This window comes from Pezoporus flaviventris, unplaced genomic scaffold (assembly GCF_033815535.1).
Source record: "Pezoporus flaviventris isolate CSIRO_AGI_PZ_B2104156 unplaced genomic scaffold, CSIRO_AGI_Pfla_v1 ptg000022l, whole genome shotgun sequence".
In the NCBI taxonomy this organism is placed as follows: domain Eukaryota; kingdom Metazoa; phylum Chordata; class Aves; order Psittaciformes; family Psittacidae; genus Pezoporus; species Pezoporus flaviventris.
In genome coordinates, this window is record NW_026892570.1 from 124,014 (window position 1) to 146,272 (window position 22,259).

General features: G+C 36.2%; 1 protein-coding gene across 1 annotated transcript in view; it reads left to right on the forward strand.

Annotated features, from left to right (window-relative positions):
• The window catches only part of VPS13A (vacuolar protein sorting 13 homolog A), a 110,476-nt gene that overhangs the window by 83,741 nt on the left and 4,476 nt on the right, over positions 1-22,259 (forward strand). The window contains exons 61-71 of the mRNA XM_061456249.1: positions 146-291; positions 411-492; positions 1,449-1,562; positions 2,006-2,081; positions 2,185-2,348; positions 2,654-2,699; positions 2,959-3,082; positions 4,082-4,196; positions 14,750-14,835; positions 15,436-15,559; positions 18,863-18,937. Coding sequence (XP_061312233.1) covers positions 146-291; positions 411-492; positions 1,449-1,562; positions 2,006-2,081; positions 2,185-2,348; positions 2,654-2,699; positions 2,959-3,082; positions 4,082-4,196; positions 14,750-14,835; positions 15,436-15,559; positions 18,863-18,937 — 1,152 coding nt within the window. The remainder of the gene's footprint in view (positions 1-145; positions 292-410; positions 493-1,448; positions 1,563-2,005; positions 2,082-2,184; positions 2,349-2,653; positions 2,700-2,958; positions 3,083-4,081; positions 4,197-14,749; positions 14,836-15,435; positions 15,560-18,862; positions 18,938-22,259) is intronic.

Sequence of the window (22,259 nt, forward strand, 5' to 3'; positions counted from 1 at the left end):
TCTCTATTACAAAGTCAGTCTGGTTTCAGTTAACATTGAGATAAAATATTCCTATCTTTAAATTGCCTAAGAGATTATAAAGGTATAAATACAATACTTCTAATAACTAACCATATTATTTCCCAATCTCATTTTTATCCTTTAGTTACACTTAAGCTTTTCACTCAGTACGGGTGGCGAAGACAGTAACAAAGAAGAAAGAAAGAAAGAATTGATACCACTTCAGTCCTTGAATCTCCTGCTGAAGAGTATAGGGGCCACCCTCACAGATGTGCAAGATGTTGTCTTCAAGTAGGTTAAAAATATTATTATAAAGATTACTTCCAAAGACTAAATCAATATTACGTATGTTAGATTTTATTTTGCTCTGCTTAATAAGGACTTTTTGGTTTTGTTTTTTTTTTTTTTAGGTTGGCATTCTTTGAACTCAGCTATCACTTCTGTACTACACAACAGCTCCAATCAGCAGTTGTAAGGCATTATTCGAAACAGGTTAGCACAAGTAAATTTCAGTATGTCAGCATATTTGTTTTGAAAGTGCTGCTGTATGCTTTGGTTCTATGAAAATAAAATTACTTTCAGCCTTAAATGTTTGTCCAAAGGTTAAATGCACAAACACATAGAAAACAATCGCTCATGCATGAGTTGAATTCTATTACATTTACTTTGAGGGCAAGTACTTTTTCTGAATTATGACTAGGGGAAGAGTGGCATGGCTAACAAAACAACTTGGTGAAAAGGGAAGTGGAAGCAAACATAGTGCCACTCTGACAGAGTAGAATTGGCACCAAAACATTGATGCTTTTTCTTGGACATTAGTAGTCTATGAATTCTGATCCCTCTTTGGCCCTTGCATACTTTTCAGGTCCTGTCATCCAGTGGAGGCAATCTAGCAGAGAGATGCTTTTGTATAATGGAATTAGTCCTCTTCTATCCATCCATCAGTAATTATAAGGGATTCTTTGGATGTACTAGTTAGGTGCTCTGTCCATCTGTAAAGGAGAAAAAGACCTACAAAGGGCTTTAACTAGTGACCAAATTATCTGTTGTTCTCTGGCCCTTTCTTTTAGTGGACGGAATATTTGAAATCTTGAATTGCACTTCATATAGATACAGATGTGATGTTTTGCAGTGACAATCAAAATTTTCTCAGCATATCCAATCAGACCAAGCTTTGTCCGGTAGCATGAGAAAAGTCTAGGTAATGTGTTTGCTTTGTAAAATCTTGAGAACATTAATGTCAGTTATATGCTTGTGAGAAGTAATGTTTATTTGGCTGACTTAATATGATTTACTCACTGGAAGATACTTTCCAATGCAACTACTTTTTCCAAGTAAATTTTAGGGTTTCATAGTGTTTCGCTTTTCAAAAATCTCAGTATACATAGTTTGTCCTTGGTTTAATGTAATTTCTGAAATATTTTTATTGATCACCATTTTTATTACAGGCTATTAAACAGATGTATGTTCTTATTCTTGGCCTTGATGTCTTGGGTAATCCATTTGGATTCATAAGAGGCTTGTCTGAAGGAGTAGAAGCATTCTTCTATGAACCTTACCAGGTAAAAATCTCCTGCCTTATGAAATGTAAGACAAGGAAATAGATACGAAATAGATTGAAAATGTGGATATATTAATGCCTTTTCTGTTTTTAAGTTTAGATTAGAATTGATAACTTAAAGTGCCAGGAAAAGTTACTGGAATGCTCAAGTGAGATAAAAACAAGACAGTAGCCCATTTAACTTAATTCACAAAAGACTTATTTTAAAATAAATCTGCTCTTTTCAATTTGCCTTAAAATAAGTGGACATCAGGGAATGAATTAGTGTTCTAAAAAGTCTTTCTTTTTCTCACAGGTGCTCTTGTGGTCACTTTGACATTTTATCACTTTGTCTCATGTTTGTGCTGTCTTTGTTAGATATAATTACAATGAGAACATAATACGCATTACACACTTTCCAATATCATTTGAATCTTAACATAAATGCATCCTTTTTTCTCCTAGGGAGCCATCCAGGGTCCTGAAGAATTTGTAGAAGGAATGGCGCTAGGATTCAAAGCACTTGTAGGGGGAGCTGTTGGTAAGCTTCAGCATTATCATGGTAGTATACTTAATAGTAAGCAATCTAGGTGAGCTCTTGTAAATTGTATTGGCATTTTAATTTTTTTTTTGTTTTCCAATAGGTGGATTAGCTGGTGCTGCATCAAGAATCACTGGTGCTATGGCAAAAGGAGTAGCTGCGATAACTATGGATGAGGATTACCAGCAGAAAAGGAGAGAAGCCATGAATAAACAGCCCACTGGTCTGAGAGAGGGTATCACTCGTGGAGGAAAAGGATTAGTTTCTGTAAGAAGAAAAAGTTAAAAGATTAATGAATTTTATTCGGGCAAGAGTAACAAATACAGAGGCTGATATAGTTACCCTTTATTTTAATTCTTTTTTTGCAAATATATGACCACAATTAAGTGATAAATAAAAAGATGTGAGGACAGAAGAGAAGGTAAGAACTGTGAAGCAGCTGCTGCTCATTCTGTTAACTTGTAGTGAATTTTAGAATACGTCAAAAAATGTATTTTGAGGCTACTCAGTGAAGAAAAATGAAAACTATCATCTGAAAGCATATTTATAATGTCTTTCATTTCTCTTGGCAGGGTTTTGTCAGTGGCATAACAGGAATAGTTACGAAACCCATAAGAGGTAAGTTTAGGTCTTCTGATACATTATCTGTTCATGTTGTGGTAAATTCTTGACACTTGATGGGACATAAATCTTAAGTTATAAAACTCTGTCAAGGTTTACTTTTTTGTATTGACTTCTAGTTAAAATGTTGTTTACATGAAATTTGTGTGGAGGAGACTGTGATTGTATATTAAGTAATTAAATGGTAATTAAGTTTGCTAAGATTGTAATAAAACTTCAGTGCTTTATAATTATTTTCTGCATTTAATTGTTTTAGGAGCTCAGAAAGAAGGAGCAGCTGGTTTTTTCAAAGGTGTTGGAAAAGGCTTAGTGGGAGCAGTAGCTAGGCCTACTGGAGGAATCATAGACATGGCAAGCAGCACATTTCAGGGTATTAAGAAGTAAGTAAAATAAATGTGAAGAATGACATACAGCATGAAACAGACAATAGTCGTTGCAGCAGTGCATTATGTCTTTTTATCACTTTTGTGTCAGTGTTCCTGGATCTTTCAACTTCGTCATTAATAAAGATGAGTTAGGAAAAAACCTTAGCATATTCTTATTGATACAATAAATAGGTGGCTCTTTAAAAACACACAGTTGATAGCATTTAAAAAACACAGTATCAAATCTCAGGCATTTCTCTCATTACCAAAGAAACTAGTTTAAAATCTTCAACAATCAGACTTTCTTCAATTTCTGATTTTTCCTTTGCATCCCAAATACAGGGAGAAAAGGGTTTCCCAGTTCAAAAATTACATTTTATATTATTACTACTATATAAGATGAGTTCCAATACTATTTCGTCATGCCAGGATCTGTCCTGATTGTTCAGACTGAGAACTGTTAGGACTGCATATTGAGTACTGTGATAGTCTCACTTTCATGAACCTGTTTCTGTACATTATTTCACACTGTAATGTTTAAGTAGTAGGAGAAAGTGTTTTGAGGGGGCATTTAGTAGCTTTGTCTGGATACAGCTGTTTAATAGCCCTTAGTAAGTCAGACCACTTCTGCTGTAGTAAGGTTGCTGGTCTCTTTGCTTTTCACTCTAAGTTCTTTAGCAGAGAGATGCAAGAAAAATATCAAAGCAGAAGTCTGTATGACACAGAAGTCTTTAATGTTGAAGTTTCAAAGTGCAATACTTAGACACTAATTGTGTCCTACCCCATGCCGCTGAATTTTCTAATAGTCATTCTCTGAAATAGATTTCTGAGTAAAGTCTTTGGAATATCTACTCAAATGTCTACTTTTATGCAAAAGTGCATACACAGACAGCACAGCTGTTTTGCTAGTACTTGAATTTAATTTGTATTTAAAAATAATTTAGAGCCTTTGCTAAATATTGTAGCTGATTAGAGATGACAGCACATACCTTAAATCTGTGACTTTGTTGTCAGAGTTACAGATTCATCAGAAGATGTGATAAGCCTGCGCCCGCCTCGCTTCTTTGGTGAAGATGGAGTTATTAGACCTTATAGATTAAGAGATGGAACCGGAAGTCAAATGTTACAGGTGAAGGAAATGAAAGATAATTTGACGTACCTTTAAGCTCATCATATATTGAAATAAATATTTTGCCGTATTTCTCATTTCTTAAATTCGCTGCCACCTCTTACTTAGTGACTCAGTAGTCAAGAAGTTTCATTTAATTTCTTAGCTCATGACCACTTTGGTGGTTTAGTTTCTGTGATACAGCTTCTGAGGAAGACACTGTAATTTATAGCATTTTATACACTTTATTTTATACACTAGTGTATAGTGTATCTGTAGAGATTTGTGCAAGATAGAAAACCTTTTGAAAGAAGAAAAACATTTGTCTTTTTATCTTTGATAAACTGTGATGCTAAAGATACTTTTTTCAGTGAATTTATAATACACACCTTAAGCAGTGACTTTTTAATATCAATTTTATGTAAAGCAGATTTTTAAACTCTTGAAATAGGTATATCTATATTGTACTACTGTCATCGAAAGAACATAAACATTTTTCTAGTGGAATCTACTTGCATGAAGATGCTGAGCAGGATAATTTAGCTGCCATTTAACAAATTTGATTCAGATACAAAAGTAAAAATAATCTGTTATGCAGCTTAAAAAGTTTCTATTTTATTCTCTGTTTGAAGTAAAACTGCATTTTAGAAATATTCAAACATAAGATATAAAGTAGTAATTAGTGATTGCATGAATGTAAACAGAATTTTTTGAATAAACTTTGAAGAATTCAGTGTGCCAAGAAAGAGTTGGAGAAGTCATATAGAAATAACGGTTTTGGAGAAGTAAATAAGAGGAATTTTGGACTATTTTGAGAATTGCCATCGCTGTTTGTTTCATGTCAAGTTCCAGTGAGGTTGACTGTTTCTTCTGCATTTTATCAGTGTGTCTTTTGTTTTCTGGTAGAAGAGGATAGTCCTTTTTCAGGCATCTCAGCAATGTTTGCCATACCATTCACTGGTGATCTAGTTCAGCAGAGTGTGAAAGCTCTTTTGAGAATAAGTAGTATGTACACCTCTGCTTTTCTTCTAATGAGGTAGCTTTAGTCCATGCTCTCCAATTTAAAGCTAGTGTTATAAAGCAGTATTACCGTAACTAAAGCATAATTAAAAGCTACGACTGGCAACTCACGCCAGTGGTAACACGATGAATGGCATAACCTTTCTCCTCTTTCTTTCAAGAAAATGAATTCCAAAACATCCCCTTCTCTGTCCTAAAGTGTACAACTAAACCAAACACTAGCAAGCCAACAGAGTGAGCTCTAATGTGCCGACTTCTCTAACGACTTTGCATTGCTTTTGCTTCTTAAATTTGTACATGTTCACGTTTTGGTTTTTGTTTTGTTTTTCTGAGAAACCTTTTAAAAATTCTGCAATGTAATATATAATTTTAGTTTTTCTGCTGTTTGGTTGGGTACAGTACCACCACCTTCAAAATCCAACTTTCAAAAGCATGCCTGTCAAATTTTTGATGACAGCCACCATTTTGAAAGTAGTTAAAGTTGAAAAATTGTATGTTTCATATTAGTTTTCACTACTAACGATGATTCTAAGGCAGAACTACTCTTCAAGAAATGTTATGAAAGCTCTAAACAGTGCTATAATTCTCCCTGTAGACAGTCAAATCAAAAAATACTGAATTGCTTTTTTTTTTTCCTGTCAGACATTGATTTCTGATATAGTATGTTTGATTCCTTAATCTTTCTCTACACTGAAGTGTACTAATGGTTTTCTTTGTAATGTTTCTGTTCACTGATAATTCTTTTGCATGAGTCTTAGTGTATTACATGTTCCCAGTCTGAGGCAATTGGAATAGTATGATGTTTCCTTACAGGGGAAAAAAAGATTATTCTCCCTTTTTGTATTACTTCCATGTATACAGATCTGGTGACCTGTCCCACTGCAGTCACTGTCTTGTAGTATTTTCAACAATTACTGGGTTAGATTGGAATAAAATTTCTTCTGGTGGCTTAGAGGTTGTATATGTTAATTAAAGGAAGTAGGATATAGGAGATTCCGTGTGCTCATACTGTGTCCTAAACTAGGATGTCATTTCAGAATTTCTTTGTTTTCTGGGGATTTATTTTGCTTTAATTAACAAACTTGCCAGACAAACTAATACTCCTAAACTAACGCTTCTGCTTTCTTCTTCCTTTACCATGCTTTCAGAAAAGACAGGCCTACAGGGAATGGACTAAGACTCACAGTAGTAGTGATGATGATGATGACAGTTAGGATAATATGGACTGTAATAGATATACATTGCTTTTGTCACTTTTCACCTTAAAGTATTAAATGTTGCTGCTATAATTCCACTGAGAAGATGGGGTTGTCTGATACTAAATTCTTATTTTTAAAACTGTGCAAAAAATACGGGTAAATAAACTGTATGATGATAAGTGCTAAGCAAAGGAGCAAAGAATATAATAAAAATAGTCTTACATATAAAACTGGACATGAGGTGAAAGTAGTATTGAATAATAGGAAAAAATAGTAATACCGTGACTTAAAGTTTATTTCCAGATATGTTTTTATCAAGTGTATTTAATGTTTTTGCATTTATGTGACAGGTTTTGATTATAATTTGCTAGGTGGAATGCTTTTAAATGCTTAGTAAAACTTTACTGGGTTGTACAGTCATGACTGGTGTTAAAATGCTGTTTGACTGTTTGCTTTATTTCATATTTCTAAAGTATTTTGTCTGCTTTTCTTTTTAACAATAAACATGTCTCAAGTATATCTAAAATGGATTCATCTGTTCTGTTCCACATTGTTTCTCATGTTTCCTGGAACTAGATTATGTGAAAACACTAAATGGCCTATAGAAGTCTTTAAAACATAAAATACGTGTATTTTGAAAGGAGCATTTAACATAAAATTTTAATTTTTCATGTATCCTTTGGAATTCTTAGATGTGGAAAATAATGTTTTAATTTTTTTTTGCTTGAGACCATATATTATTTGGTTCTTAAATAAATATTTTCATTTTCATAGCAACAAAGAAAGCAAAAAATTCACCCCAAAAATAAACCCTATGTAAAATCACAGACAGCTGGAGAAAATAGCATACTTTTACAAGGCTCTGTGTAGTGAAATGTACGTAACATGCAAAAATATTTAGTTTTTTATTTACCTTGACATATGGTGTAAAAATAACAACATTGAAGCACTACAGTTCTGTATTATAAATTGTTCTGTATGGCTTTTCAAGGTATTTCTTTTAAAAATGTTTTATTCTGTATTCACTGGAATGCTTGCACAGATTTTGCTTTTTTGTTGTGATTTTTTTTGTTTTTTTTTTTGTGGGTTTTTGGTTTGTTTCTTTTGTGTGGTTTGTTGCTAAATTCACAGTTTTGGGTTACATTTTACATATCTCTTGCAATAGACATTTAGGTACCAGTAAGTGCTCTAGTAAGAATTAATTCTTCTGCCAGCAGCTGAAGGAGTAGAATTGCTCTAGAACAACAATAAGGGCTTCTGAAATGTTTGCATATTTACCAAAGGCGATATCATGTCCTTCATTGTCTGTTTTCTTCCAGTTATAAAAATTCTGAGAGAAGAGCCATTAGAATCCGTAAGACTGCTTATTCTGGCCTTATGTGTTCAAAAGCTGGTGTACAGTCTGATCTTTTTGGCAATGAGCCAAGTAAATATATATATGTGCTTATAATCTCCAAGATAATAGGGGACAATATCAACTTGAGAGCTTGTTTTAGCTGAAACTACTGGTCCTTAACATTGCTACAGGTCATGTATTGATACTTATTTTGTAATGTCATCTCAAAAGGATGTCTTTCCAAAGTAGGTGAAAGACTGTTGTGGTTTGTTAGGATTTAGAGTATTTTAGATACAAATGGATCTTTCCTTCTTTCTTTCTTTTTTTTTTTTAAAGGATGTAGAATTTTTTTTGGTCTTGCATACTGAAAAAAGACAAATCATGTTTAAAAGTTGAGGAAATTAGACAAGTTACTGCTGCATTTTATTAACTTTACTGGATTTTGGCAATTTGAATGTTACCTGTTATTTTCTTTTTCACTTTGGCTTTTTAGTGCAATTTCATTTTTCTTCCTATAAAATTTTGGTTTTCTTCTATAGTGACCTGTCTTGCAAGACAATGCATGTCAATTTTATAACAAAGCATTTTTAATTCATTCTGCAACAGCTTTAGAAAGAAATTTAATCATTTGTGGCTGAAAAAGAATCCCTGCAAAAACACAAATATGGTTGGTTTTTTTTTTAGAAATAAAAGATTTTTTGTGTCAAGTTGGCTTAACTTTTAAGTTTTCTAACTTACAATTTTACAAATCATTTAAGAATGTGGAAGTAAAATTCTGCATGAATGGTAGTACTTCTGGGTCAGGTATCACTAATTCAGGTTCCACTGGAACATAACTAAGAAGAGTTTTTTCTTTACTCATTAGTTTGAAATGTTGTAGTATGCTATTTAAAAAAATAAAAATGTAAAAATAAAAAAGTGCCAGCATATTTGGCAAATAAGATTAATACCATAGGGTATCTCTTTCATGGTATATAGTTCTATTTTTGAAGGTTTTATGTAAGAAAAAAGTAGTTATTTTGTGCAAGTATTTTATTTGATCCTGTCTTGAGTCTAGTTCCTTCTGAATATACATTGCATAAACAAATAATTTGGATTTAGGATAACAAAAAATTGTATTGCCTCAGATATTAGGACTTAATTTTTTGCTAAGTCATGGTACCAAAACTTGTGAGAAGTTTAATAGGTAACTAGCCAAAACTGGTGCTCTTTAAGGCACCAAAAATGGAAAAAAAAAAACAAAAATAAAACCAAACCCAACAATCAAAAAAACCCAGCAACCAAACACACAAAAACTTCCAACTCTAAAACAATTTAGAGATTGTTTTACTTTGGGATTTACAGTAACATATAAAAAAATAGAGACCACCTTTTCCCTGCTCTCCATCCCTCCTCCCCCCATTTTTACTTTATTAATATATTAATAGTTTAACTTTTGGCTGCACAATTTTTACTCCCACTTTTTCACTGGGCAGTTAAATTTGACATCCAGTACAGTTGCTGAAGACCTCAAGACTAAGTGTCATCCTTTCAGTTCAGGTTGCCAAGATTTCTGCTGTCACCTACAGAACAAGTTGATGATTCAGCTTTTTCCAAGTGTTTAATTTTACACTTTTAGTGACGTCTGTAATGGTAATGAGGTTACATGTTACGCATTGCTGAGGTGAAGAATTTACTGTGCTTTTTATCTCTGATATTATCTGGTATGTCCCTTTTGATTAGGGTTCTTTGGTCTTTTGGTTTTTCTCAGGAGGTTCTATAAGCTTAAGCCACTTCAGAAGGATACTATAGATACTTCTGGGATCATTTAATACATTGTTTATACCTTTGTTGTTATTATTTACAGAAGGTATAAAACGGCCAGAAATCACTGGTCTTTGCCCTGCGAGGGAAAAAAGCTGAAAGATAAGGTAGTTCAATGCTTATGAACATTCATGATGCCATTAACATTTGACATCATGAAATCAGTGGAGTTCTCTGTGTTGCATCTCAGTGCCTACTCAAAACCGAAATAAATTCAAACCTTTTTTTTAATTATTTTTAATTTACCTGTATAGTGTATGAGTTTGTGAAGGCTCTTTTACAGTGTTGGGTAAGGTTGCTTCTCATCTATGCTGCAGTGGATGTAAGCTTGTAGAGAAGACAAACCTTCAAAAGCTGTGCTTCAATACTGTGTCCTACTGTGGTGGAGGTGTTCAGCTTTCAGTTCAATGATCCGTTTTTGGTCATGAGGTAAGCTTCAGATCAGGTGCTAGAATGTTGGATTGGATTGAACAGACTGTTGTTTCTTAGTACTCAAACTTCAGTTTGTCAGGAAGAACATCTGAGAATCAGGAAAAACATCATACTCTTTTCTCTTCTTCCCTCACCTCCCTTGGCTTGGGTTCAGATTAAAGCATAAACATCTCTATTGTGGAGTATTCTAAAACTGACATTTCACTTCATAGAATTACAGGGAGATATCATTACCAAAGTTCAAAGTAAATTCATTTTTGTCTGGCATTGTCCAGACTCCTGCCAGGCATCCACTCATGCGTGCCATCTAGTTTGCTACTCCCTTGATTCAGTGTTGTCATTTTCCAAAGGAGGAAATGTGTCTAGGTTAAAGGAAATAGCAAGATCCTTACCACTTAAATGTGCAATTTTGGGATATTATTATATAGTCATTGTTCATCCCTAAATAGAAGACTTGTGTACATTTAGAGGAAGCTTGCTGAGAACAGCTAACAGCAGTTGCTTCAGAAGAACATGGAAGCTTGTTCCATGACTCAGTTTTCATCTCGGCTTGTTTGACTAAAACAAATGCTTTTTATGGTGGAAAAGCAAGTAAAAACTAGAAATGTCCTAGGTAAAGTATATACCAGCTTGTTAGCTGACAGAGAAAACGGAAAAGCAAATTGAAATATTTTGCCATTTCCCTGCCAGTACAGTAATCACTTCAGAAGCTACAAATCCAAGAACTTTGGTTGTATTGGCAGGAAACATAAAGAACATCTAGATATGGTCATCATAGTGGAAGTGTAAATCACTATGGTTTCACTGTTCAGCTCATAGAATGAATTGAGATCAGAAATTGACCAAGATAATTTTGCGGTCAACATAGGCAAGTATTTATGTTGTGAAGTAGAAGCTTCATATTCTGACAGAAAACTGCTGTCCCAGTTGTTGCTGTCCTGCATACTGTGGCATTAGATTGGAATGTTAACCACAAATTTCTGTTCTGTTTGGCAAAAACGGGTTGATTTTGGAGTTGCTGCTCTGCATGACTGAACAGAATCTTGAATTCAGGCACTAGTGTGTCATTGACAAAAGCTTTGCTGTTTGTAGAATGATATTGCACATTAGGATAACTGGGATGAGGGATTAGCCAATAAAGGATTAACTTTAATTCTTATTAATAAGGGACGAGGAGAGAATTTTGCATGTAGAAAAAGGAAGGGTTTACTTTTGTTTGTTTGTTTGTTTTGCTTTGTGTGACAGTTTTCTCCTTTTTTTCACACACATTCAAGTTAGATCTATCAAGTGACCTGGGTACTGCTTAGAGTTATTAAATGTTTCTGGGGTGAAGACCAGGTGTGCAATTATACCAGGTTAGTCTGATGGAAGTAACGATTTTACAGCTTTGGAGGAAGTCACTTTATAGTTTGACGTGAAAGATACATTCAGTATTCGAGAACAGTGAATCGCCTTTAAAACTTAAATGTCTGGACAGTATTCAATTAATAAGGAAGTACATTGGCAAACTAAAATCCAGTTGAAAAAGTGAATCTGAGCAGAAAGAAACGAAGGTTTATAACCCTTTTTTAAGTTGTAACAGTTCTTACAGGTTTTTTTTGTTTTTTACATGTTTTAGTTGGGATGATTCAAGAAGTATATCAAATATTCCGAATTTTGTATCACAGATACTGCTAGTATTTTCTAGAACTATAACTGTAAGGTTCATAGATTTTAAGTTTTGTTTCCACAAACATTTCATTGTCAAATACCTCTGTGCTTGCTTCTCAGTAAATAAGAAGCATGTGGTGTGATTAGGAATCTTTCCAAAAACAGAGATGGCACTTTAAAGACACTGAGCACATTTGTGCATCCATCTCTGCACAGAAGATTGCATGTACTGTTAGGTTACTGCATTGACATTTAAGCATTTGTACTACAGGTGAGAATAATTTGCACAGAAGAGAATTTATGCTTGGATTGCTTCAAATTTAACTGCTGCCGGAGTGTCTTTATTCAATAGATGCATTCCTTTTCTATGTCTAGTCAATGAACTACAACATGTACTAAAGTAATCAGGTTATTAAACCACTCTTAATTTGAAACAGAAGTTGTGTTTTAAAAATTAGTATTTTTTTCTTACAGTAGTTAAATATTGAACAATGTTTGATCAATGTTAACTGTAACAGTTTTGCATCACCAAGCAGTGGCCCAAGTTGATGGTTTTCTGCAAACAGTAGTGAAATACTGTAGAATTGTTTTAAAAGTCTATTTATACATCTATATATCCTTTTATGTTTGAGTTTTATAAGGCACTTTGGTAGCAGAGTGCAGTAGTGATACTGCTATAGGAGTTTTCAGCAGTAAATTGGCATATCCCTCCATGATATATTTCCTAAAGAACAGGTGCAAGTCTAATGCTAGAAGGGATACAGATTGTAAATGAAGGGCAGAAAAATCTAAAGGCAGAATATTTAGAAGTAGTTACTGCTAAGCATTGGCACAGATGCATTACCTTTGCAAAAGTACTGTGCATAATTTTTCTGTCCTTTATTTCCCAATTGTCTACAAAACTCTAGACTACAGTCTACAGAACGAAGTTTGTAGGTACTTTGTATCTACAAAGTTATCTGTGTTCTATCTTATAGCATATAGATAACTTTGAGTTAACCACCGTAAGATCGATTGCTAACAATGAGTAATAATTAGGTCAGCACATACTACATTCTGACAGTATTTTTGTGCTACACAAATCACTTGCTTGTGGACCTTAGTAGAATGAAAAACTTTTTGTGGAATTTGATGGACATTTAAATAGCTTTTGTTTAGGATTGCAACCTGTGTGATAGTTAAGTACTGTACTTCCTTAATAACTTTCATAATTCTCAGTTCATCATCAGTTACAGTCGGGTGAGATGGCTTGTTGAAAATTAACTTGCAGGCTAAGGAAAAGAGAGAAAGAGGTAACTTCGCTCTATTAAGTCCCTTTTAGAGAGGATTAACTTTTGGATTGAGAGCCTTATCTCAATGCGATGCGAAGGATAAGGAAGTTACTTTCCTTGATGCAGGACAAAGACTACAGATCCTCTCCACCCTCATAAGGCTGAATTGCTAATGCTTCCCTATAATTGCTTATAATAGAAGAGAGATACTGGTCATGCTGTGGAATATTTATAATGTGTTTTGTCAGTAAGAGAAATTGCCAGCATTGTCCCAGAGTCTTGCAGATTAAATGCAATGATGTGTATTTGTTATCTCTACTGAACTACCCTTGCTTTTTCCACACACACATTATTTCTGTAACTTCCTGTCAGCCTTCTGTCCCCTTTCCCTGTCTTTCTTGCAAGGCCACTAACACTTAACATCCATCAGGAAATAGAACTAGACCTGACCCATAGGATCAGGTATCCTATCCATGCTGTCTGCCCATACAGCCTTGTCTGTCTTCTTACCATCCAACATATTGTGTTCTGGAACAAATGGGAGTGTGACAACCCCTAGACAAAGCTTGAATAAGGAGTTTCCAAGCCCTTAATTCCTCATTTCTTATATCATTCTTCATGCTGTCTTATATCATTCTTCATGCTGTATTCATCCTGTCCCTGACACTTGCTTTTGCAGAAATTCAAGCAGACTTATGTAAGTAGGCATGTGAGCCATAGGTGTGATTATGTAGCCCAACAGAGTTACTATCCTGGAATACTCTGAACTTCCTGAGAGCTTACGGAAATCTCTTTTGGGAGCCTGTTAATCAAATATTCTTGATGTTATTCACTAAAGAATCAGTAACTTTAGGGGAGGGCATGATTTAAAAAAGTATGTTTGGGCAAGTGAAGTTATCCATGCAGCTAAATTTGAAGTTGTAGGGTATGTCTAATTAAATGTCTTTATCATTTTACAGTGGTGATGGATACTCATTAAATGGTTTTGCTATTTTAACAGCATTGAGAACTAACCTACATATTTTTTTAAAAATATTGGCATACATATCTGAAGCATTATGTGTGTAGTTAAGGGTTTCTTGAATCATACTGGCTTATACTAATTTTTTTTTTGCTTTCAATCTGCAACAGATGGGAAGCATGCAAGGATCAGTTTCCAACTAAGATACAGCAATCTTAATTCAATCACTAATTTAATCACTCATTGCTCAGAAAGTCAGAAATCCAATGGTTGCCAAGTCATGTTAAAGTTACAGAGCCTCTGTTTCTAAAAATTATTCACCTGCTGTCATTAATATTTTGAAATTATTGCCCATTAAAGAATACCCATGGAAGAATATTCTGTTACAATATTGACAGAATTATGGGGCAAGATGAAGTAAATTCAGGGGGAAACGAGAATATGGAGAAAATAAGCATTGCCTCAAGTGCAGTAATAAGTCCCACTATTTACACGACAGTAGGTTCCTGTATACAGTTAAGTATAGATTTGTTCCCTGAGTTACATACTCCAGTTTTTGGAGGTGACTTAACGTAAATTAGGAAATTAATCCTTATTTCTTTTGTTGTCTCAGAATTGTATTTGCAGAAGTTTGGTGTGTACTAAAAGTATGTAGAAAACTGATTCCTGAAATGTTTTGAGAAGTTATATTATTCTTTGACAGTTTTGGTTATTGATTTTTCATCTGCATGGCTGCATTAACAACAACCAAATAATCGTATGCAGTTTTGAACTTTGGCTGTCACAGATCTATTAGTGATATATGACTTTGACTTTTGGGGAATAAATACATTTTTAGCACAAACTTAGCATATGAATTTATACTAACATATTCAAAGGTATGAAACTGTTATCTCTTTTAGAAAATTGAAAATGGAAGATTTGCAAAACTGAGATATATTGCACATGCTATGGTCAACAGTACAGATCTATTAATGGTTACAAAAAGGTAAACAGTTCTTACTCTGAATAATAAGTACTTAAAACTATCATCAAAATGTTCATACCTTGATGATTGCTGACTAGTAACTGTGCTGTCATGTATGTAGATAAAATAACGGGGAAGGCATGCTTAGTAGTGTGGCAGCAGTGGGATCAACAGTTAATGGGGTGTGGGGGGGGGTGTTCAGCACATGAGTGTTGTTTTGGGTGTCTTTAGCTGAGAAGAATTGTTAGACATCTGAGTAGGCTGAGGTCAACACAACTGTAGGATTCCCTTATAGATTAGTATATTGAGGGAAAAATGGATAATATAGGAACAGAGTAAATAATGTCTAGCAGTGGAGTAGCAGGCATTCATCTCAAATAGGAACTCAGTGCATCTTTTCATAGAGATACAGCTAGAGGGAGTGTTAACGGTTTTGCTATGAGATACGGTATTTTAAATAAGACTCAAAATTCACTCTTTTTAAAAGTATGCTGTATGGTTGTTATGCATCATTAGATGAGAACTATTTTGGAGCAACTAATGACTTCACCAGTTACTTGATAACTTTTAAGTATTTTTACACTGATTTAAAAATTATTAATTTCAATTTCTCATACATAGTGGTGTGTTATTTGTGACAAAAGGGACATTTGGACAGCTGACATGTGAATGGCAATACACTTACGATGAATTTACCAAAGAACCATTCATCGTCGATGGCAGAAGATTACGCATTGAAGCCAAGGTATGTGAACTTAATGTTTTGGTTTCTTTTTGTCTTACTGTTTATAGAATTGAACTCGGAATTCTTAATCTTTCGCCTTTGAATTCTTGATCTCTCTTCTAGTTAAAATGCTCAAAGAAGGGAGTTGAAATTTGTCATGAGCAAACTCCTCCTATAACTATCTTCTGACTGTTCTAAGCAGAATTGTGACATGATGTTTGCAGCTGAAAGTATTCCTTGAATGCTGGGAATTTTTTTTTTATGTTACACATTACTTCATGGTGCGTTCATAGTTGTAAAATGGTGATACAACAAAACTCGCAGAACACTGCAGGGTATTTTTATTATGCAGTCTGTCACTGTGGAAATACGCCAACGTTAGCCTCCTACCTTGTGGTAATCCCAAAATTTCAAATATATTTGAGCAATACATTTTCATGTACTGTGCTTCAAAGAGGGTTTTTTTGTTTTTTTTTCATTTGCTGGTGTCATGGTTTAAAACCAGTCAAGTCAGCTCGTTCACTTACTCCCCCCACTTCTTTCCCTCCCCCTACTGCCGGAGGGACTTAGAGGAGAATCAAAAAGAATGTAACTCCCACAGGTTGAGATAAGAACAGTTTAATAACTAAGGTATAACACAAATCACTACTACTACCACCAATAATAATAATGATAAAAGAAACAACAAGGGAAGAGAATAGAATACCTCACCACCAGCCGACTGATAACTTGGCCCCCCAACCCAACCAAGCACCGACCTATACCTCCTCCAACCCTGCAGACTCCCAGCCCTTCCAGCTAACTCCCAGTTACATCCTGGGCATGCCATGCTGTGGTATGGAATACCTCTTTGGCTAGTTTGGGTCAGGTGTCCTGCCTCTGCTTCCTCCCAGCTTCCCCTCCTCCCTGGCAGAGCATGAGGCTCACAAAGTCCTTGGCCAAACCAAACCATCATTGTTATCAGCTCTGTTCCCAGGCCGAAAGTCAAAACACAGCACTGCACCAGCTACCAAGAAGGAGAAAAATGACTGCTACTGCTGAACCCAGGACATTATCCACCCCATATTCCATACCATTCACGTCATGCTCAGATCCCACATTTTCAATATACCATCACTCTTATCTAAGTGCATGGACCAGTCCCTATAAAGCTGCTGAGTCCATCTGGTCCATGATGTCAGGTTCCATCTCTTGTAACAATCTTTCAGGGCAGGAAAGGCTGTGTGCAGTATTGGATCGTTGCCTGCTGATGCTGGTCGTTCCTTTACTGCAGAACTCGTCCGGTTCTATCAAAGTTCATTCTCTGTTGGGATGATGGTTGGAGGGAAGTCAGGGCCAGTCGCTGGTGACCTGAAGACATCTAGTTGATGGGCTATAAAAGTATTACACAGCAGGCAAGAGCATACAGTTAAGTTCATCGGCTGTTTTCCCCTAAAATCAAATCCCCTTGAGGTATACATCGGGCTTCCCCATCTTCCCGCATTACCCACCAAGTATATCCAGGTCCCTGAGCAAAAGCAATCCCACGAGTGGGTTTGCCTTTACCTGAAGCAGGAATAACCCAGACTGTCTTCCCCAGCAAATTCTTCATATGCACCATGGGAACTTTGTCCCCTTCTACAATATGTAAAAGTTCTGACTGGGCTGGGCCAGCCCTGTTGGCAGAACCTCTGATGTTTGACCATCCAGGTGGCCTTTGGTAAGTGTGTATCCCAATGCTTGAAAGTTCCCCCACCCATCGCTCTCAGTGTAGTTTTTAACAGCCCATTGTACCGTTCAATTTTCCCAGAGGCTGGTGCACGGTAGGGGATGTGATATACCCACTCAATGCCATGCTCTTTGGCCCAAATATCTATGAGGTTATTCCGGAAATGAGTCCCATTGTCTGACTCAATTCTCTCTGGGGTGCCGTGTCGCCACAAAATCTGTTTCTTAAGGCCCAGGATGGTGTTCCGGGCGGTGGCATGGGGCACAGCGTATGTTTCCAGCCACCCGGTGGTTGCTTCCACCATGGTAAGCACATGGCGCTTGCCTTGGCGGGTTGGTGGCAGTGTGATATAGTCAATCTGCCAGGCCTCCCCATATTTATACTTCAACCATCGTCCTCCATACCAAAGAGGCTTTAGCAGAATTGCTGCACTTCAACATAAAATAGCTGTCTATTCTCCTGTTAAAAATACCCAGGTAGGAGAGATTTAACAAACCAAAGCCACAAACAGTTTTCTCTGAGACAAACCCAGGGCAGCTAGTAACAAAATTCTGCAAAAGTACAATACAGTATTAATATCTTTATAAATATGCTTATCTCTTTCAATGCAAATTGAAATATGTTGCTCTCAGTTGCAGTTTTCCTTTAAACAATCCCAAAACTTTCTTTCCCTGGTAAACGGGTGAAGGCCATAAGGAGAAGGATGACCACTGGTGACTGAGTATACTTACAGAGGCGATCTTCCTTAAAAAAATAAAGAAATTACCTCTTAAATTCTTGTTGAGATGGTAACTGAATTTAATTTCAGTCAATGAATTTAACTGTGTTTTGTATTCTTTCTTTTTTTTATAAGCTTCATGTGTGTAATTACACATATTGGTTGTCAGGGCAGTCTTGACAGTGTATAAAGGCATTCACTTTTTCACTCAGATTATTTGTTTCTGTTGCAGAGAGCATGAAAGGCAGAGCCATATTGGATTTCTGACTGCAAGTGAACTTTTACAGGATGCAATAATTCTTAAGAATTTCTGCCATTTCAGACAATGCTGAATAACATATCCATCTTTACCCCTACACAGTAGTCATTTCAGAATCCATTAACATATCTGTAGTATGCTCTTTACTGAAATCTATGGTTGAAAACCATATTTTGCAAATCACTGCTTATGTTCTGTTTCTGAGGCATAAGTTGCTAACTCTACTACTTGCAAGTCAGTATTGGTGGAATGTCCACCCAAGTAAAGACTTAAAAGGTGAAAGACAAATTACAACCTTAGGGAGTACTGGATTTTGTTATCCCCCATACTCTATTATGTGCCTTCCATTCCTGCACAGTCTTATGGTCGAGTCTCAAGGGACTCCATGGTAAGGGAAGTCTGTTACTGCTTGAGCGTTATGCTCTACTGTGCTTTTATGCAGAAAATGAAGTTTATCAGGGTGTGTGCATGCAATGTGAACGTATTCAGATCAGTGTAATGGCTGTCTGAAACAAATAGCTATATAGCTGCCTTAGTAGTAAATAACTTCTTACTTGTAATGTCTGAATAAATTAATTCAATTTTGAATTACCTTCTTTCCTTATTTATTTATTTATTTATTTATTTATTTATTTTTAGGAACGAGTTAAGTCTGTGTTCCATGCCAAAGAATTTGGAAAAATTATTAATTTTAAAACTCCAGAGGATGCTAAGGTAAAGTCAAGATACTTTTTACAATTTATTGTAACAATATTTACAATTAGTGTTACAATAAAATTATTGTACAATATTTTATAATTATAATTACAATTATTCTGTGCTAAACTTGGCTTAAAAAGTGAAACAGAAATATTCTTAACCTGAAATAACTATGTTTATTTAAAATTCAGCATTTCCACACAGCCATGACACAAATGGAAATGGCAATGCTATCTTCAGTACTGAATTTAAAAAATACTCAAGTACCAAACTTTTCACTTCACTATAAATCTTCAAAGTCATAACTGTCTGTCAAACAGCTGATTTAATAGTACTACTAACAAAAACTAAGCAATCAAGAATGTGAATTAAAATAGGGTGTTTTAATAGAACAAACGATATTTGTACGTTACTCAGTTTTATTCCAGGTGGATGGGGAGATGAGGTGTCATTCCTCTTCCTCATTATATCGCTTTTGTTGAAGAAAGACAAAAATCCCTAATAGAAACACAAATATTTTTATTTTATATGATATATGGCCTCTTCATTTTGATAATCACTAGTTTTGACTGCAATAGAGAGGAGGAGTAGTTCAGGTCTGCTACCAGAACAGTGAGGTAGTTGGGTTGCAAAAGTTCTACTTGATTCTTCTTAGCATAGCTAATTATTTTCATAAACAGTAAATTAGTCATGTATACATTCACACCAGTGGGATATAATACTACAAGATCATGCTTTGAAACAGTCTGTGAAAGTTGATCCTCTCATTAGTTTGTTTTGTGCATTTTCATCTGCTTTTGTCTTCATGAGCATAGTTTCTAACCACAGCTGGGTTATAACATTTGACTGTTACCTCAAAAAGCATTACAATTACTGTCAAGGTATTTGAGGTCCCCGTGCTGAATTTGACTTGTCTGTACTCTTTGGAGGTACTGAGCTCTTCTTCAAATTACTATTATTGTGTTGTTTTTTTTTAAATTGACAAGCAGTTATTCTTTATTGCAGTGCTGGGAGACACAGGGGATGGCTTCTCCTAGCATGTCTCAGCCAAACCTCAAATAGACCAGTCAAATTGTTGCTTAACATACATATTACATATTCATTAACCATTAACATACATCATGCATACTCATTAACCATCTGAGAACCTCTTTACATAATTCCATGCCCATTTCCACATGCGCACAACAATGTGGTAGCGGTCTTTGTTGGAAAAAGTAAGTGACCCCCAGTCTTCATCACTTTCTGTGATCTTTGAAGCATGCGCACTAGATAAATGCTTACATCATCTTAACTGGTTTGGTAAAACTGCAGACATAATCATCCCGTCCTTCTACTTATCAGTTAGCGTAGTCACCAAGCACATCCTGGATATCTGCTAGTTTCAGATACTCTTTATCAACACTTCCTGTTTTTCTGTCCTGTTTTTCTTACAGTTATTTTTGTACTAAGGTCATACAGCAACTACAATGAATTATCTTATACAAGGATTCTTATTAAGTCCTTTGGCTGTATTCTGACTAGTTTTTGTGAAACATTCACCTGAGTTACTTTCCATTGCTACTGTTACAAAGCCATCGAACTGAATTTACTTGCTTACAAAAGATGATGTTTCATTTTGTACTTCCTTGTCTCAAGTAGTCTGTGCGGGTATGAAATCCCATCTGTGCCCCAGCTAAATCAGGAGTAATTCCAAAACTCCAGTTAGTGCATTATATTATGTATCCTGTAAGTCTTAAGTTTTTCAGCTTTATTTCCTTTCTTATCTCAAAACTGTTGGCTTGCACACTTTCCTAGAAAGGCCCATGAACCTCACAACAGGAATGTGAGTATGAAGGGAAATGTCACTGTCAGACAGGCTTGGTAAGGAATGTGGTTTTATCTTGGAGCAGCAATCCTTCCCTAGGAAACTCATTAATAGAAAGTTTCATTCAGAAATTGATATCAGGGCCTTAGGGGATATGCTTCAGAAGGAAGTCTTTTGAGAGTTGCTTCTGGGTTTTGTTTATACTGTGGCTTAATTGTGCAAATGTGACATCTGTGCTGTGTATACAGAGAGATGACATTGATGGAAGTGTTCTAGGAGTAGTGAAGATGAAACTTGCACCTTAATAGTGAGGAGGTTATGAGGTAATTTCAGTGACACTGCATTGTGAATATTGCGATCATGAGATGGCCGAATTTGAGATCCTCAGGACAGTGAGAAGAGCGTGCGGCCAGCTCACTGCCCTGAACTTCAAGAGTGCAGACTTTGGCCTCTTCAGAAACCTGCTTAGTAAGGTTCCATGGGATATAGCCCTAGAGGGCAGGGGGGCTCAAGACTGTTGGTTGATAATCAAGGATCACCTGCTACAAGCTCAGGAGTGTTGCATCCCAACTAGAAGGAAGTGCAGCAGGAGGGCCAGGAGACCTCCTTGGATGGATAAGGAGCTGCTGAGGAAACTCTGGGAGGGAAAGAAAGGCTTACAAAAAGTGGAAGCAAGGACAGGCAGCCTGGGAAGAAAACAGGGATGTTGTCCAGGAAGCTAGGGACCAGGTTAGGAAAGCTAAGGCCTGGTTAGAATTAAACTTGCCTAGGGATGTGAAAGATAACAGGAAGGGATTCTGGAGGTACGTAGCAAATAAAAGACAGACTAGGGAGAACGTAGGCCCTCTCTGGAAGCTATCAGGAGAACTGGCTACCCTGGATTTGGGGAAGGCTGAGGTTCTGAATGACTTCTTTGCCTTGGTCTTCACTGGCAAATGCTCTGACCAAACCACCCAAGTCTTGGAAGGCAGACGCAGGGACTGTGATAATGAAGACCTTGGGCCCACTGTAGGTGAGGATCTGTTTCGAGACCATCTTAAAAATCTGAACGTGCACAAGTCCATGGGTCCTGATGAGATCCATCCATGGGTCCTAAAGGAGCTGGCGAATGAAGTTGCAAAGCTGCTGGCCATCATATTTGAGAAATCATGGCAGTCAGGTGAAGTTCCCGATGACTGGAAAAAGGGAAATATAACCCCCATTTTCAAGAAGGGGAAAATGGATGACCCAGGGAACTACAGACCAGCCAGTCTCACCTCTGTGCCTGGCAAAATCTTGGAGCAGGTTCTCCTGGAGGGCATCCTAAGGCACATGAAAATCAACAAGGTGGTTGGTGACAGCCAGCATGGCTTCACTAAGGGGAAATCCTGCCTGACCAATTTGGTGGCCTTCTATGATGCGGCTACGGAACTGATGGAAGGGGGTTAGAGCAGTTGGCATCATCTACCTGGACTTGTGCAAAGCATTCAACACCGTCTCTCAAGACATCCTTGTCTCTACATTGAAGAGACATCAATTTGATGGATGGAC